The sequence below is a fragment of the Oncorhynchus nerka genome, linkage group LG12, assembly GCF_034236695.1.
Source record: "Oncorhynchus nerka isolate Pitt River linkage group LG12, Oner_Uvic_2.0, whole genome shotgun sequence".
Lineage (NCBI taxonomy): Eukaryota > Metazoa > Chordata > Actinopteri > Salmoniformes > Salmonidae > Oncorhynchus > Oncorhynchus nerka.
This window is the reverse complement of record NC_088407.1, coordinates 65,780,030-65,796,888: the sequence shown is the minus strand read 5'-3', so window position 1 is coordinate 65,796,888 and position 16,859 is coordinate 65,780,030. Positions and strand designations below refer to the sequence as shown.

Here is a 16,859-nt window from a genome sequence, read left to right as displayed (position 1 = left end):
CATATTCACTCCTGTAGGAGAAGAACAACAAGGAAATAGACATGACGTACAAGCTGAAGGTGTTGCAACAGGGGCTGGAGCAGGAGGAGGCATCACACAAAGCCACCAAGGCACGGCTCGCGGACAAGAGCAAGATTGAGTCGATCGAAGGCGCCAAGTCTGAGGCCATGAAGGGTAAGACCATTCCTGAGAACGGGACAGGAATCAGTCTTCGGTAAAGAAACTAGACTGGTTAGCAGGGTGAAATCTAATTAAATAAATCACTCCTCTTGCTCTCTTCCCCCAGATATGGAGCAGAAGCTGCAGGAGGAGAGGGCGTCAAAGCTGCGTGTGGAGAACAGGATGTTGGAGCTGGAGAAACATAGCAGCATGCTGGACTGTGACTACAAGCAGTCCCTGCAGAAACTAGACGAGCTTCGCAGGCACAAGGAGAGGCTCACCGAGGAGGTGAAGAACCTGACCCTGAAGATCGAGCAAGAGACCCAGAAGCGCAGTCTTACCCAGAACGACCTGAAGGCCCAGAACCAGCAGCTAAATGCCCTGAAGACCTCTGAGAAGCAGCTGAAACAGGAGGCCAACCACCTGCTGGAAATCAAACGCAGCCTGGAGAAACAGAACCAGGAGCTACGCAAGTCAGTCAACATTCCGACTTTCTTTTCACTCCCTTTTAATGTTTTACTTTTTTTTGCAAATAATAATGCAGACAGAAAATGGCGTAACAATAAAACAAACTCGAAGGATTCATTTGTGTTTGTGACCACAGAGAGAGGCAGGACTCAGATGGCCAAATGAAGGAACTTCAGGACCAGCTAGAGGCTGAGCAGTATTTTTCTGTAAGTCTGCTGCAGCTATAACACTTAATGGTTGCTTTTTGACAGTGGAATCCTAACTTGAGAACTTGCATTCTTGCACACTTGAAGTGTGAATTTGTGTTTTGAAGATGCTCATCTCTTTGTGTTGCCCAGACGCTGTATAAGACCCAGGTGCGGGAGTTGAAGGAGGAATGTGAAGAGAAGAGTAAACTCTACAAGGACATACAGCAGTCACTTCAGGAGTTACAAGAGGAGAGGTGAGTACAAGGAATTGGCGTTGCCCTACTGACATTAGTCTACAACTCAAGTCCTGCTGAACTTATACACATCTTACCAGATATCCAGAAGAGGATGGGCTTCTCTAGGGTCTGGTTTAAGCCTTCTTCTTTACGGAGTTCTTGTAATGAATATCGTTATTGATTTATTTACAGAAACGACACAAAAAAAGAACACAACCAACACCCATGTTCAATTCACCATGATGTGACATATTTGACCCCCCCCCCCTAGGGACTCCCTGGCGGCGCAGCTGGAGATCACTCTGACCAAAGCAGACTCGGAGCAGCTGGCTCGCTCCATCGCTGAGGAGCAGTACTCAGACCTGGAGAAGGAGAAGATCATGAAGGAGCTGGAGCTCAAGGAGATGATGGCCCGACACAAGCAGGAGCTGGGCGAGAAGGACATCACCACCGGCTCGGTGAGTCGGCAGTGGTCCATGTTCCTCTGATCAGGATTTGCACAAGGTACTTGAATTTGGCACTCTGAAATTCATATGCTGGAATACCTTGAAAGTCAGATATTTTCTCAAGTTGGTACTTGAGGAGGAGAACGGTGTTAATATGAAAAATGTATTGGTCTTGCGAATTAATTTCCAGGCAGACCTCCAAGTTTTATTTCCTCCCGTGTTTGGCTCTCTGGTTGCCAGGTGAGCTCGCTCATTCCACCCACACTGCCACTCAGCCAGGCAGGTACAGAAGTGACTGATTAGGCGCTGCCGAACGTCACATCCATAGGTAAAATGGCAGGCAAATGTAGATTCAATGCTGCCTGGCAGGATATTGATGTTTATGAATGGGTTTTGCCAGACCAACCAGGGATTTTATTTATTTATGAAATAGCGTTTATTCACCTTTTTATTTTGTTAATTATTTTTTACCCACTTATTGCGTTCCCAGCGTTGATAAGCGCTCAGAAGGCATCTTGATCCGAGTTATAATTGCGTCTACTTCTGCAAACGAGTGGAATCATGAATGATTCATGTATGCTCACCTGATCCCTTCGGATTTGCCTTGTTAGCAGCACATTCATTCACCACTTTCCAACGGAAACTCAGCCCACGACATAAGCAGAGAGGTGAAACGAGCTACCTCAGCCCAGACCTACAGTGGCAAGTAGCAGAGACTCCGCTGACACTAGGCATTATTTTAACATCCCTCGACTCCTGTTTTGTCAACAGACATCGCCCAAACAAACCCCCCCCTGACTCTTGGAGAATGAGTGTACAAATGGTTGCTGATATGTCAGTCAGATATCTAGCTAGCTAAGGTAGCTCAAGAGCTCTGGCTATTAGCCAGGTAGTTCTAACTAGCTATCTGACTAGAAGGATAAAGTTAGAAGCTAACGTTGAACGGAGCCTAACTCGGCAAGAGCAGTTGACTGAAATTAAGCTAGCTATAAACAAGATATGAGAACTTATAGTACCCTAACAAAATACCTTTCCTTTATAGAGAGTAGTGAGACAGATAGTGCTGAGTCAGGCTGCAATGAAGGAGGCAAAGGAGATGCACAGAGAGAGGATGCATTGAAGCAAGCAGGGGGAGAGGTTAGTAGTAACCAAACTTGGGGTCTGGGACCCATGTGGGGTCCCCTAAAATGTAAATAGGGTTCCCTGAGAGAGTTTTAAATCAAACACGTTAATAACTAATTTCTCTTCAAATGGGTATAGAATACAACATTTTAGGGTAATCTCAAGGCCTTTTACACTGTCAGTATTCACTTTCATGCCATTATGTGTTGGGACAGCCTGTGGGACCTAAAATGTAGTGAAATACAGTATAGACTATTTTAATATGAAGTCAATTTAATATTATATACACTGAGCAAGAAAATAAATGCAACATGCAACAATTTCAAAGATGTTACTCAGTTACAGTTCATATAAGGAAATCAATCAACATCACTTTGTTTTTTTCATGAGGTTGTGGAGATATACTGCCATCTGTTGGTGACTAAAAACAATTGCATAATAGAAACTTACAAATTGATGGTCCTTGAAAATAAATATTAGCGTTTGAAAAGTCCTTGAATTTGACTTGCCACTGTCTGTACGAACCCTGCCTGGTGTCCTGTTCCTGGAGGGCTGCAGTGGGATTGGGCTTTTGTCCCTGCTTAGTGCTTTAGAAAACACAGAATTCAACTGATTGAATAATCATCAAGACCTTGATAAGCTTAATCGGGTTTGCTTGTGTGCTACTGTAGTATTGGGCTGGGACTATAGCCAGGACCAGGAGTAAACAACAACGGAATTGAGCATTTGACCAATAGATCTGTGAGTGTGACTGAAGTGAAACCTACTGGGCTGTGAGGATGCTTTCTGCAGCTAAATACTATTGGATTGGTCTCACTTTTTGTCTGTTCTTTCCTGCCCAGCTGGAGGAGGCCAACCGAACCCTCACCAGCGACGTGGCTAACTTGGCAAATGAGAAGGAGGAGCTCAACAACAAACTCAGGGAGACGCTTGAAGGTGAATTTCTGCATCAAGCCTGTGTGGGCGGGTGTGCATGTGTTTGGTTAAAAAGCGTTAACTATATTTCGATTCTATTTGCCATGTGTTCAGAGCTGCAGACGTCCAAGGATGACGAACAGCAGATGAGTCAGATGAAGCTCACGTTTGAGAAGCAGCTCCAGTCAGAGAGAACACTGAAGACCCAGGTAAGGCAGATATAATGTCATTTCTTCAAAGTTTTACAATGTTGCACAGCAAGGAAATCGTGTTGAAGACACTTGTCTTTGTTGTCTATTGTTTTAGTGTTCATCATGACTATTGATTTATCTTGTGTGCATCAGGCTGTGAACAAGCTGGCGGAGATCATGAACAGGAAGGAGGTACGTGCGGCAGGCAGTCGGCGCGGCAACGACATTGATGTACGCAGGAAGGAGAAGGAGAATAGGAAGCTGCAGCTGGAGCTGAGATCGGAGAAGGAGAAACTCAACTCTTCCATCATCAAGTACCAGAGAGAGATCAACGACATGCAGGCGGTCAGTCCAAGCGCAACACAACATTATATTAACTGTCACATTACCATTACACAATCACCTGTATAACTCTGTCATTAATTACCAGAGAGAGCTCATGCAGGTGGTCAGTCACACCAAGAGAGATCAACTAAGCTAACAGGGGCCTCAAAATATACAGACATTTCATATGTATGTTTCCTTTCCCACTGTTTGTGTCAAATAGCAAATAGCGGATGAGAGTCAGGTACGCATTGAGCTGCAGATGGCCCTGGACAGTAAGGATAGTGACATAGAGCAGCTACGTAACCTCCTCAGCTCCGCCAACGTTTCCTCCCTGGAATCAGCCAGTATCAACAGTGGACCAGACTTTGATGCGGACGACGCCTACACGGGTAAGGAGTACCCCTTTTATACTGTATGTGTGCTAAACCCAATTTACAAGCAGTCCTGTTCACATAGCCTTGTGCCTCACATGTATGTTTAAATTGACTTTCAGTTATTTTCTTAACTCTAAGCTTAATTATAAACTGTCGTTCGAGCCCTGGATGCTGATTGGCTGAAAGCCGTGGTATGAGACAATATACCACGGGTATGACACAATTACTTGGTTACTGTTCTAATTACATTGGTAACCTGTTTATAATAGCAGTAAGGTACCTCAGGGGTTTATGGCCAATATACCACGGCTAAGGGCTGTATCCAGGCAGTCCGCGTTGTGTGGTGCCTAGGGGCAGTTGCCTGGCTAATCTAGAAGAAAAAGAAACGCACACCTATTAAGACGAGGTGCTGGCTAGCGGAGTAGAAAACTTGAAAATAAAGGAGAGCCGCACACTCTAGGAGCTCAGATGAAAAAATGGAATATCCAACGTTTCGACAGCCAAGCTGTCTTCGTCTGACTGATGTGGGTAGGCAAACAGGCTGTGTTTAAATCATCTTTTTTTCCACTAATTGGTCTTTTGACCAATCACATCATCAGGTGATTTGATTGATTGAAAGACCAATTAGTGAAAACAATAATTGAGCTAACTTAGAGCGCCTATCAGCCCATAGCCATGGTATATTGGCCATATACCCCATCCCCTTGGGCCTTATTGCTTAATAAAGAACTAAGACCACTTGAGCGTCTGTCTTCAGTTTATTCACTCAATGATTTTTACACTTACCTTTTACAGTAATGTTTCTATACCTCTTGCATTTTCTATTGTATTCGTTTATCCTTTCTTTCCTTTTCCCCCCCCATCTCTCTGAACAGTTTTGGTACTTGGAGTCTGGTTTGGCCTTCCAATCTGCTGTCTTCAGAGTCCTTCTGTAACCACCCTTTTTTAAGTACAAGAAAGATTGCACCTTTATTCTATTGAACATGGGGGGGGGGTTGTTGACTTTCTTTCTTGTCCTGGAGTGCCAGGTATCTTTCCTATTGTCTTTGGCATGTGATTGTTTTTTACTTGTGTTGTCCAGTTACCAGTATGTATACAGGATCACTTTAATAGGCTACTAATGACTCCGATGATTTGCGTGATTTGATACATTGATTGATTTGACTGGTTGACTGATATTTTGTCCATTTATGAAGGAAAACTTCTCTGCAGCTGAAACACCAGCTATTAAACCTGCATGTTTTGCAGTTGAGTCAATCCATAATGTGTCCAGAGTTGCTGTGGACATTTTCTGCATCTGCTGTTTACATAATTTTTGTGGACTGAAATCAAAAAAGTTATGTTTCCTGGGAATATGTACAAACTCAAGCATGTGGATCTATCACAACATTAGCCTGCTGTTTTAATGTTTCCCCCTGTTTCACTCTCAGAAATGAGACTAGAGGGATGGCTCTCACTGCCGGTGAGGAACAACACAAAGAAGTTTGGATGGGAGAGAAAGGTGAAAAGATTTAACCTGGCTTACTGATCAAACATTGTTTTATATTGTTGATGTTCTACAGTTAAATGTTTTCTTGTCTCTATTTAGTATGTGGTTGTGAGCAGCAAGAAGATTCTGTTCTATAATAGCGAACAGGACAAAGAGCTATCCAACCCCTACATGGTGCTGGATATCGAGTGAGTAATGACTATCTACCTGCTCCTTTTATTTACATTTAAATGATCATGCTAATGCAGATAACTGTAGTCATTTTTTTTTTACCTTGATGTTTTGTTCTATTCCCTTTTCAGTAAACTCTTCCATGTGCGACCTGTCACTCAAACAGATGTTTACCGTGCTGACGCCAAAGAGATCCCCAGGATATTCCAGGTCCCTTGCTTCTTATGGCTCTTTGTTCATGCATTTATTTAACGATTCATGTGATGGGGCTAGTTCATACTGTTGATGGTAATGATCGACCGTGATGGCCTCTTCCTTCTCTCCTCAGATTCTGTATGCCAACGAGGGAGAGTGTAAGAAGGAGCCTGAGTTCCCAGTGGAGCTGGCAAGTGGAGAGAAGTCCAGCTACATCTGCCACAAGGGCCATGAGTTCATCCCTACACTCTACCACTTCCCTACCAACTGTGAGGCGTGCACCAAGCCCCTGTGGCACATGTTTAAGCCTCCTCCTGCCCTGGAGTGCAGGCGCTGCCACATCAAGTGTCACAAGGACCACATGGACAAGAAGGAAGAGATCATCGCACCCTGCAAAGGTGAGGGTGGTGTCGTTACTTATTGCAGAGAAAGTTAACATACAGTGCCTTCAGAAAGTATTCATACCCCTCCACTTATTCTACGTTTTGTTAGCCTGAATTCAAAATGGTATTTTTTAATCTCACCCATCTAAACACACTACCCCATAATGACAAAAGGAAAACATGTTTTTATAATATTTTGCTAATGTATTGAAAATGAAATGCAGAAATATCTCATTTACATAAGTATACACACCCCTGAGTCAATACTTTGTAGAATTTAGTTTTATTTTTTTATTTCACCTTTATTTAACCAGGTAGGCTAGTTGAGAACAAGTTCTCATTTGCAACTGCGACCTGGCCAAGATAAAGCATAGCAGTGTGAACAGACAACAGAGTTACACATGGAGTAAACAATTAACAAGTCAATAACACAGTAGAAAAAAAAGGAGAGTCTATATACATTGTGTACAAAAGGCATGAGGAGGTAGGCGAATAATTACAATTTTGCAGATTAACACTGGAGTGATAAATGATCAGATGGTCATGTACAGGTAGAGATATTGGTAGAGGCATCTGGAGTTGGGGATTTTCTCCCATTCTTCCTGGCAAGCTCTGTTAAGTTAGCTGGGGAACGGCAGTGAACAGCAATGTTCAAGTCTTTCCACAGATTTTCAATGGGATTCAAGTCTGGGCTTTGTCTGGGTCACTCAAGGACTTTCACATTCCTTTTTCTGAAGCCATTCCAGTGTTTCTTTGCCTGTATGCTTGGGGTCATTGTCATGTTGGAACGTGAAATCTTCTTCCCAGTCTAAGTTTGTTTGCACTTATCAAGGATTTGCCTGTATTTGGCTCCATTTATTGTTCCCCATTGATCCTTACCTGTCTTCCTGTCGCTGAAAAGCATCCCCATAGCATGATGCTGCCACCACCATGCTTCAAAGTAGGGATGGTGTTAGACGGATGATGAGCTGTGCCTGTTTTTTCTCCAGACATAGCGCTTTGCATTCAGGCGTCTCATTATCCGTCTATCCGTCAGAATCTCTTATGGTCTGTCTTTCACATGCCTTTTTGCTAACTCCAACCGTGCTGTCATGTGCCTTTTTCTCAGTAGTGGCTTCATTCTGGCCACTGTCCCATAAATCCCATATTGGTGAAGAGACCGTTGTCCTTCTGGCAGGATCTCCCATCTCAGCCAAGGAACTCTGTAGTTCTCTCACAGTGGTCATTGGGTTCTTGACAAAGGTCCTTCTTACCTAGTTCCTCAGTTTCGTCGGACGGCCAGCAATAGGCAGAGTTTGGGTAGTTCCATATTTTTTCCATTTACCAATGATGGAGACCACTGTGCTCTTGGAAACTTTCAACACTCTACAAATAGTTTTATAACCTTCCCAAGATTTACACTTTATCACAATTCTATCTCGGAGATCTATGGACAGTTCCTTGGACTTCATGGTATAATTACTGCTCTGACATGCACTGTCAACTGTAGGCCCTTTTTAGACAGGTGTTTCTCAAAACAATTTAATTGGCCACAGGTGGACTTCATTCAAGTTGCAGTGACATCTCAAGGATGATCAAAGGAAATTGGATGCACCTGAGCTCAATTTGGAGTGTCATAGCAAAGGGTTGTGAATACTGATGTAAATGAGCTTTCTGTATTTTATTTAGAAAAAAATTGCAAACATTTTTAAAAACATGTTTTCACTTTGTCATTATGGGGGTGTGTGTGTGTGTGTGTGTGTGAGATGGGTGAGAGAATTATTTAATTCAGGCTGTAACACAACAAAATGTGGAATAAGTCAAGGGGTATCAATACTTTCTGAAGGTACTGTACTGTAATCATATAAAAATACATTGTCAGGGGCATATATGGGGGTTGAGGTGTGCAGCGCTGTTTCGTAAGTTTGTTTGCACGGTTCTTTGTCTTAAACACAATATAAACCCTTTTGTCCCCCTGCAGTGAACTATGATGTGTCCATGGCCAAGAACTTGCTGCTGCTGGCTGTGTCGCAGGAGGAGCAGCAAGAGTGGGTGGGACGACTGGTCAAAAAGATCACAAAGAAGCCGCCGGCCCCTGAGCACTTTGCCCGCTCCTCGCCCCGTGTCTCCATGAAGGTCCAGCCCAGCCAGTCCATGAGGCGGCCCAGCAGACAGCTGCCCCCCAGCAAGAACAGGTAAAAGCAAAGGCCAGACATAAACTGTAAAGCTTGGGCTCTGGTGGACGGAAAAAGGGGTAACCTTACACCTTTAAATACTTATGTGAGAAGGATGTGACTAGTGTTCTGTGGTTAGGGGCCATGCTCAACACCACTTTCCTCTTTCAGATTGCTCGACTTTGGCCTACAGGACTGGCATTGGGAGTTAGATGATATCGATGATGATGCTTTTGATTTCTGATGAGCAGATAGGGTAAATCCCCAGAAAGGCATGTTGTGCAGTGAGTTTGGTTGTATTGGAATAGAACTTGGATATTCTCAGCTGAATATTGTCTATTCTTATATTTCTCTAATCTATTGCCTGGTGTTCGTGTACCTGAATTTAAGAAATTAAATGTGCATGTGTTCTCGTCTTCATAGTTGAATGTCAGGAAATATTACAAACACTTTTAGGTTTCCAGGAACCCTGGATCTGATTCCTGTGATCGGACCCTTAAAACGCTTTCCTTTCTGGATATCCCTTTTCTTATATCAGCCTCCTACTGAACCCTGTGTGACCTTTTCCCTTTGACCTCAGTCCCCCTAGAGCCGACGCCCCCAGGATGCAACGAGAAGATTCCAAAAGTGGCCATTGAGACATCATGACTTACATCTTCTCTGTGTTTCAGATTGACTAGTCTTTTTAATGTGGAAGAGTGTTATAATATGATGGTTTGTATGTTTATTTACGATGACTGACGTTTTGCAATAAAACATGCAATCAAAAGATCCATTCTGCAAAGTTGTGTGACTATGGGTGGTTGTATGTGTGACAGCTGCATGCTGAAGCAGGCAATGTCACTGAGCTGTGGGTTGGTTTTAGAGAAACTAATACTTTTCCCCTCTGTTTTCTCTTTCTCCAGTTAACCTTACTTGGGAATGTGGTTCTGGTTCGAGGTGGTGGGTGTTTCCTCCTAACACGCAATCAAAAGACTGATAACAAACAATGTTCCACTTGGCATTTCCTCCATGCACAACTCTGATTGCACTTCACTCTTCCAGAAGACTTCTCTATCTATTCCACTTCCGCCTTGTCTTTTTTGCCAGTCACTTCAACTGCTAGTCTCCCAAGAACAATGTGCCAACACAACTACTTGTTGTCTGTGTGCATACGAAGAGCAACTTCTCTCCAGGTTCCTTAAGGAGGGGGTGAGGCGAGGGGATGTCGAGGCCATGGGAAGGGGTTTGGCTTTGGACTTTTTATCCAGATTTTCACTCAACACAGAACAGCAGCCTCAATTAAGCTAAACGGCATGTGAGAGCAGAGGGCTGAGGGACTTACCTTGACAACACTTAAGAAATCCACATTGGAAAAAGCAGAGATCAAGAGATGAGGTTTGAGGTGATCTGCCAACCTGAATGTTCGTGGCAAAGACCATTCTTTATATAATACAGTTCACGATTACAAGCCATCGTAAGTATCTAGTGCAGAACACTACGCCCACAAGGAGAACTATACTGTAAACTGGTAGGTGGATAGAGTTGAAGTTCAGATGCTAACACTTACCTAATAGCACTTCACCCTGGCATTGCCTTAATGTACTTACACCATGCAGCATGACAATTTATAAGAGGGAAATGTTTAATGCACCAGCTGAATGCAAGGAGTGCAGCATTAATACCATAGCTTGACTCCATTGTTTGGTTGTACATCTGAGCAAACCAGAGATGAAGCACGAGTATTGTATGACTTAGAAGTTATGCTGTTTATTTTCTATTCAAAATCAACTTGGAGGGCCCCCCTACATTCTTCAAAATCAACTTGGAGGCCCCCCTACCATCTTCAAAATTAACTTGGAGGGCCCCCCTACATTCTTCAGTGTGCTGTTGCCTACATGCCTTTCTTTTGGAAGTCCACCCGTAGTAAGATTTTTATTTTTCTCCATGGAAGAGGGGAACATCAAGTTTACTTACCTTTGTTTAAATAAAGATGAAAAAAGACTCTACAAATGTATTCATTCACAAGCTGAAAGTATGGAACAGTAACCTGTAATGGAAGCTTCTTGAATGTTTCTGATATTTTTGTAAAGAATTCCTCTTAGCACGTGGTGTGCATCTGGCTCATATTTCAGGTGGAGAGTGATGGTGTACTCTCCTTTATTCAAGCTTCTGAAAAGCACGTTTTATACATATTAATATACAATATTTTACATGACATACAGTGCACATTGTATTATTTATACTGCCTTGTCCACTTTGTATTTAAAGGCGCTTCATCCAGAATGCATGTTTGATATTGCTACAATAAAGAAATGTATGTGCCTTCTGGTTTAGGTCATTGATGTGTATGCTGTCTTTTCTATACCAAAAATAAGTTATGCACCACTGTCCTGTGTGATATCTGCATATAGTAGTCAAATAGTTTTATAGATATGCTGAAGAACAATTATGCTTTCTGATATTCGCTAATAACAGAAGGCCACTATTTCAAAAGTGGTATGGTTTATTGATTAAAATCTTTAGAAAATAAATTGAAAATTACAGCTGTTTAATGTTTTATCCTGAGAAACATCTGCATCTCAACAGAAAGGATTAACACACCCAATACATTAGCTCAACACATTTTTAAATCTTTTGTACTAACTTGACCTGTTGTCAAACTGAGAATACAGCCAAATGGAATGTTTAAAAGAATGGTACCAAACATTTTAGAAAAGAAAACCCTCCTTTTGATATCAGAATGGTTGGTTTGCCAAAAGGGTTGCCACCTGTCCATTTGTCACCCACACAGTCCAGTTCTCAACTTCATGTCTGGGTGAAATTAAACACTGAAAGAAGAGGGAGTGCAGACAAATTGTCCGGTTTTAGACATTGGAGGTAATAACTGTTTGTGACAGGAGACTTAATCCTGCTTCTTCTGTACTTCCCCAGCCCTTTTCCTGTAGTACAAGACTGTAGCTAGCACCCATGAATTCAGCAGTGCCATGACAATAAATCGCACCAGAACTGTGGACAGCGGAAGACAAAACAGAGGTGTTAGAAACACATGCTAATGCGCAGAAATGTAATAACACATTTTCATTCTCCAGCCAACACCTGATAATTGCAGTGACAGGACTGACTTACCCTGCATGTCTCCAGTTGTCACACTGGTGGTGTAAATCCTTGCTGAAACAAGACAGTTAACATAAATCACATTATTCCATGACGATCTTCATCGCTGTGGTTGCGAGATCACCTAGGCAGGCACTTGGTCATAGCTCCAATTTGCTGCTGTATTGCTCATACTTACAGATCTGTAAGGGCTATGGCCTATGTGTGTGTGTGGTTTAGAATGGTTCACTCACCAAAAGATGTGTAGGTAGCCATACCCCAGGAAAGGGCGCTAACCTGCCCTGAGTCCTTGGACTGCCACAGGCATTGGAGCTGGGCAAATTTACTGCCAGCACTGATGAATGTACACAGGCTCTGAGAGAGATGGAAAGGTAAGCAATTGATTTAGATAACTTGCATCATGTCAAAGGACCTTTCAATGTTACTTCATCATTGACTGGTGCTATATCTATATTGGTCTGTGGAAACAATTTCATCAATGTGACTCTAATAAGAGTCCTTTGCAAGCTGTTCTTCATAATAAATATGATTTCTGACATTGACTGTCTGAATAACCTACTGCTCTTTTTCACATCTCATCAGTCTTCTACTTACCATGGCCAGATCAATTATCCACTTCTGCACAGTGAGTAGTTGCCAGCCTCCCACAAACCTGATCAAGCCATGTCAAGAATCTGCTACCAATTTCCAAAATGTTAGCATTATGTAAATCAGGAGTGTGTGTGTGTGTTTTGTTTTGTTGCATGAGCAGAGAAGGATACACAACTGCATAGATCAGACTCTGCTTCAGGCTGCCATTGTAATGTAGAATCAAGAGCAGGAGGATGACATCTGGGACAAATAATGGCACACAACAGGATTAAAAGAACAAGCTGTAACTCACTGTGTAACACACTTATACAGAGATCAGGTATGCAAGGCTAGTGCATTGTCACCCACTGTAGGTTTGGGGAACGAATACCCGGAGTTACAACCACAAAAGATTATCTTAATTTTTTTACCATTTGTGGTTAGCAACAACCCTGAAGGGATGCAAGATAAGTCGGCAGCTAACAATGTGGTTGGATTATTGTCTGGAGAGTATTGTTACCTGGGAAATAGGACTATTTCATTAAATGAATGAACAGGAACTTTCACCAAAGGGTAGAATGATGGCCCACCTTGAGCAATGAGGATGGGGTACTCCAAGTAGGTTGGGGGTGGGTAGTCATAGTACATCTGGTAGGTGACAAACACAATGAACCTAAAACAAAGAAATGTGATATTAACTTTATGGAAGATAAAGAATTATGTGTGGGAACAACAGGGAACACAAAGTGAACAAGCAAGCCGTGGATCTGCAAGGGAGCAACCTGGTGGAATGTTCACACCTGACCCAACCATTCGCTGTATTTAAGGGCATTTTCATACGATAATACTTCAGGATCCAAATTAGAGAATGTTTCTTAGAACAATAACAAAGTTAGGTGTGTATCGTGATATGGTGCAATGAGCTACGAGCCAACAGGATATGAGAGAAGTGAAAGGATGATGTGTTGCTAAACGGAGAGATTAGGGACTGCAACGTCAACAAACCATGATGAGTCATGTAAAGTAGCAAGCAGACGGTAAAATACCCATGCTGTATGCCTACCACTCCTTCCTTGCCTGAGAGCCAGTGTAATTCTGGCAGAGTGTCAGGATCCAGTGAGCTGTGGAGGATGATAACTGATATTCTTCACATTTATATATTTACTGTCTCACAAAGATATAGCTTCTCCATGTCCATTATAACAAGAAAACACACTGATTTTTTAAATCACAAAATAGGCAGACTGCCATCTGGGTGGATGAGGTCAAATTCCCTGGGCCATCTTTAATCTGATGCTGAACCAAATCTGATAAATACTTGCCCTGCAACAAGGATATTTCAATTCAGAGCAACACTGCAACATGGTCTGTACAGTCATCATGATTTAATGTATGGTTTGATGTCATTTTTCTGAATGTCTATTTCCTTTCATCCTACATGAGTCAACCATAGAACGCAGGAAGTGTATTGCATATCATGGGTTTACTCGATACAATGTAACTTAATTTATGCATGATGTTGTCGGCTACACACACTGTATCCGCAAGCGTTGCAATTATGTATTATCGTCACATATAATTAGATTTCTAGTCTACAATTAAACGACCATGCAAACATCAATCAACAACCAATTACACATTCATAGAACTTAAAAAGGCAGGTATTAGGACGGAGTATAATATAACCATGCACTGCTTTGTAAAACATACCCGGTTAGTTCCAGCAGAAGACTGTTGAGGCTGACACCCGTTGTCGATTTCGCGCGCATCAAAACAAATATTTGCGGAAACTTTAGCACCATGCACACAAACAGTGTGCTAAAGTTAGCGATATGTAGTACCTTGTCTGATTCCATGATTTCACAATTAGATGAAGATCTATCGACTTTTGGCTCGTAGATCACTAACGACTACTAACTATGATAGGATCGAAGTGGCTTGCACGGAGTTTTGATTTCACTTCCGCACACATTACACCACCCCTATGTTGTTGTTTTTTTACCCCAAGACCCATCCGTAGTAAAACAAATGTAGAAATTGAAAGTCATTATAATTCCGGTACCTATCATTTTAATCTATAGGAATATTGTAGACGGTGATTTTAAATCGATAGTTTGGAGAATTTTTTTTCTTCTCTCCAATATTATAAATTTTGCGCAAAATGTTTACAAATATTTCAATCAGAATAGCCTAACTGTTTTCTAGTGTGAGGCAGAGAGGCTTGAAACGCCATTCACACAGCATCGTTTAAACAGACAATTATAATTTAATTATACTCTTTCGAAAAAGAAAAAAAACTTGTATTTGTAGCCTAATGCAGGGGATTCATTCATTACATTTTAATTAGTCATTTTATTGTGTTGCAGTGGATTTCAAAGTCTACTGTACACTCAGTGTTTTATTGTGTTTTCCATTGCCATGATTCTGGTATTGGAAATATGAGCCTCATAGGATAATGTAAGCTACATACAGTAGTTTTAGTGGTGCAGTACATGTAATCTCAATTCAATTTGATGTGGAACATGTGATGGGCTTTAAGCCTTTTTATGGATTTCAGAGTGGGGGAATTGAATACAACCACACATCAATCAAACCTCTAGGATGAATTCAAAAAGAGAGGGACATCATATAAACTGTGACAGCTTCATTTTGACCCATTTGTTTTTTGATCTGACAAATCAAAACTATTGTTACTAAGCCTTTGCAGAGAAACCCCATGTTCAAAGCCACATCACTTCAGGAAGCTCACAGTAAGATAGATCAGTGACATAGCTTTTTTTCTGTTTTGATTTTAAGATTATAAAACTGCCATAAATAATGCTCTGTCCCAAATTTTGATGTAAATGTACATACTATGTACTGGTGCATCAAAACACATAAACCAGTTGTCAATATTATGTTTATATTTAGTAATTGTCATTTTTTGTTGTCCCACTTTACCAACCTTAGCTAGCTAAAGTAGGACAGCATTGAGTAGATAAAATGGGACAATTTTATAGACGTTTCCAATGGAGGAAAGAGATCCAGTTTACATAAGGGACCCCCTGTACTTAGTTTACTCAGGATCTTGTAGTACTATATCCTGTTAATGATTTTTTTGTAGTACTGTCATTAGTACTGTTATTTGAGTGAATTCAGAAAAAGTTGGACAGTTTTTGCATTTATGTCTTCTGTAACCTCTTCTGACAACTACATGTTAGCTAACACCTAACTCTAACCTTAACCCTTTAACCGAACTCCTAACCTTAACCAACCCTAACCCCTAGCCTACTTAACGTTAGCCACCTAGCTTACGTTAGTGTTAGCCACAAGAAATAGGAATTGGTAGCATATCATACGTTTTGCAAATTCGTAACATATCATGCGAATTGTAATTTGCAACATATCATACACAATGGATGATGGACATCCACAAATTAAAGGTGCAATAGGTGCAATAAGAAAAAAATCGCTCTGCCATTTCCTGGTTGCTAAAATTCTAATAGTTTGCCTAATTTCAGTTTTTGTCACAAAACAAGCATCATTGAAACATCTGTGAAATATATTTTCAATAACCAAAAATACTGTATTTTCAGCTGTTTGAAGCTAGAGTACAAAACCGAAAGTAAAAGACACAAAAATTAAATTTAAGAATGGGAAGCATAGAAATAGCAAACATAGAACAGATCTATCGCTTCTTAGACTTGCTTTCAATGAGAATGACAGATCTTTAACATTTCAACAACAAAAAAATCAGTTTCCAGCTATAAGAGTCTTTTACAACATTAACAATGTCTACACTGTATTTCTGATCAATTTTATGTTATTTTAATGGACAAAAATGTGCTTTTCTTTCAAAACAAGGACATTTCTAAGTGACCCCAAACTTATGAACGGTGGTGTATATCTAATAATATCCGACTGGTGTAAGACATTATTGACTTTCTGATTTAGACTCCGAAGATAGTTTTATTGTTTTCTTAAGACTTTTATAAAGCCTTTGATACAGTGGAACATGAGTTTCTATTTCTTTCCCTTGAGAAATGTGGTTTTGGCTAATTATTTTGTAGTACTATTAAAACTCTTTATATGAATGGGAACAGTTCCATTAAATTAAAGCTTGGCACTTCTCCTAGATTTGATTTGAAATGAGGAATTAGGCAAGGTTTCCCAATTTCGCCTTACCTCTTCCTGCTTGCAAACCAACTTCTTACAAGTTTTGTTAAATCCAACAATATAAAAGGGATCTCTATTGCTGACAGATATTATCATAAATCAGCTTGCAGATGACACCACCCTCTTTTTACCACACAAATACATGCTTGTTAACAAGTTCATAGAGCTCTCTTTCAGAATGATCCATAAGTGCGGATTATTACCTGAAGAAACTCAAAAAA

General features: G+C 41.1%; 2 protein-coding genes across 2 annotated transcripts in view; one reads left to right on the top strand and one right to left on the bottom strand.

The window, feature by feature from the left end:
• The window catches only part of LOC115138621 (rho-associated protein kinase 2-like), a 56,426-nt gene extending 45,289 nt beyond the window's left edge, over positions 1-11,137 (top strand). Inside the window, exons 18-32 of the mRNA XM_029675670.2 lie at positions 18-174; positions 287-632; positions 764-833; positions 966-1,069; positions 1,323-1,509; positions 3,462-3,555; positions 3,649-3,743; positions 3,879-4,070; positions 4,273-4,441; positions 5,857-5,927; positions 6,015-6,103; positions 6,218-6,296; positions 6,415-6,679; positions 8,625-8,838; positions 9,398-11,137. Coding sequence (XP_029531530.2) covers positions 18-174; positions 287-632; positions 764-833; positions 966-1,069; positions 1,323-1,509; positions 3,462-3,555; positions 3,649-3,743; positions 3,879-4,070; positions 4,273-4,441; positions 5,857-5,927; positions 6,015-6,103; positions 6,218-6,296; positions 6,415-6,679; positions 8,625-8,838; positions 9,398-9,455 — 2,190 coding nt within the window. The 3' untranslated portion in view covers positions 9,456-11,137. The remainder of the gene's footprint in view (positions 1-17; positions 175-286; positions 633-763; positions 834-965; positions 1,070-1,322; positions 1,510-3,461; positions 3,556-3,648; positions 3,744-3,878; positions 4,071-4,272; positions 4,442-5,856; positions 5,928-6,014; positions 6,104-6,217; positions 6,297-6,414; positions 6,680-8,624; positions 8,839-9,397) is intronic.
• Positions 11,138-11,284: 147 nt separating this feature from the next.
• Positions 11,285-14,471, bottom strand: slc66a3 (solute carrier family 66 member 3). Its single transcript, XM_029675673.1, has 7 exons — positions 14,194-14,471; positions 13,074-13,156; positions 12,675-12,744; positions 12,508-12,565; positions 12,147-12,267; positions 11,926-11,967; positions 11,285-11,805 (listed from the first exon to the last, which is right to left on the bottom strand). The coding sequence occupies exons 1-7, from the start codon at positions 14,337-14,339 to the stop codon at positions 11,702-11,704; spliced, it is 624 nt and encodes a 207-aa protein (XP_029531533.1). The 5' UTR covers positions 14,340-14,471; the 3' UTR covers positions 11,285-11,701.
• Positions 14,472-16,859: the final 2,388 nt, after the last annotated feature.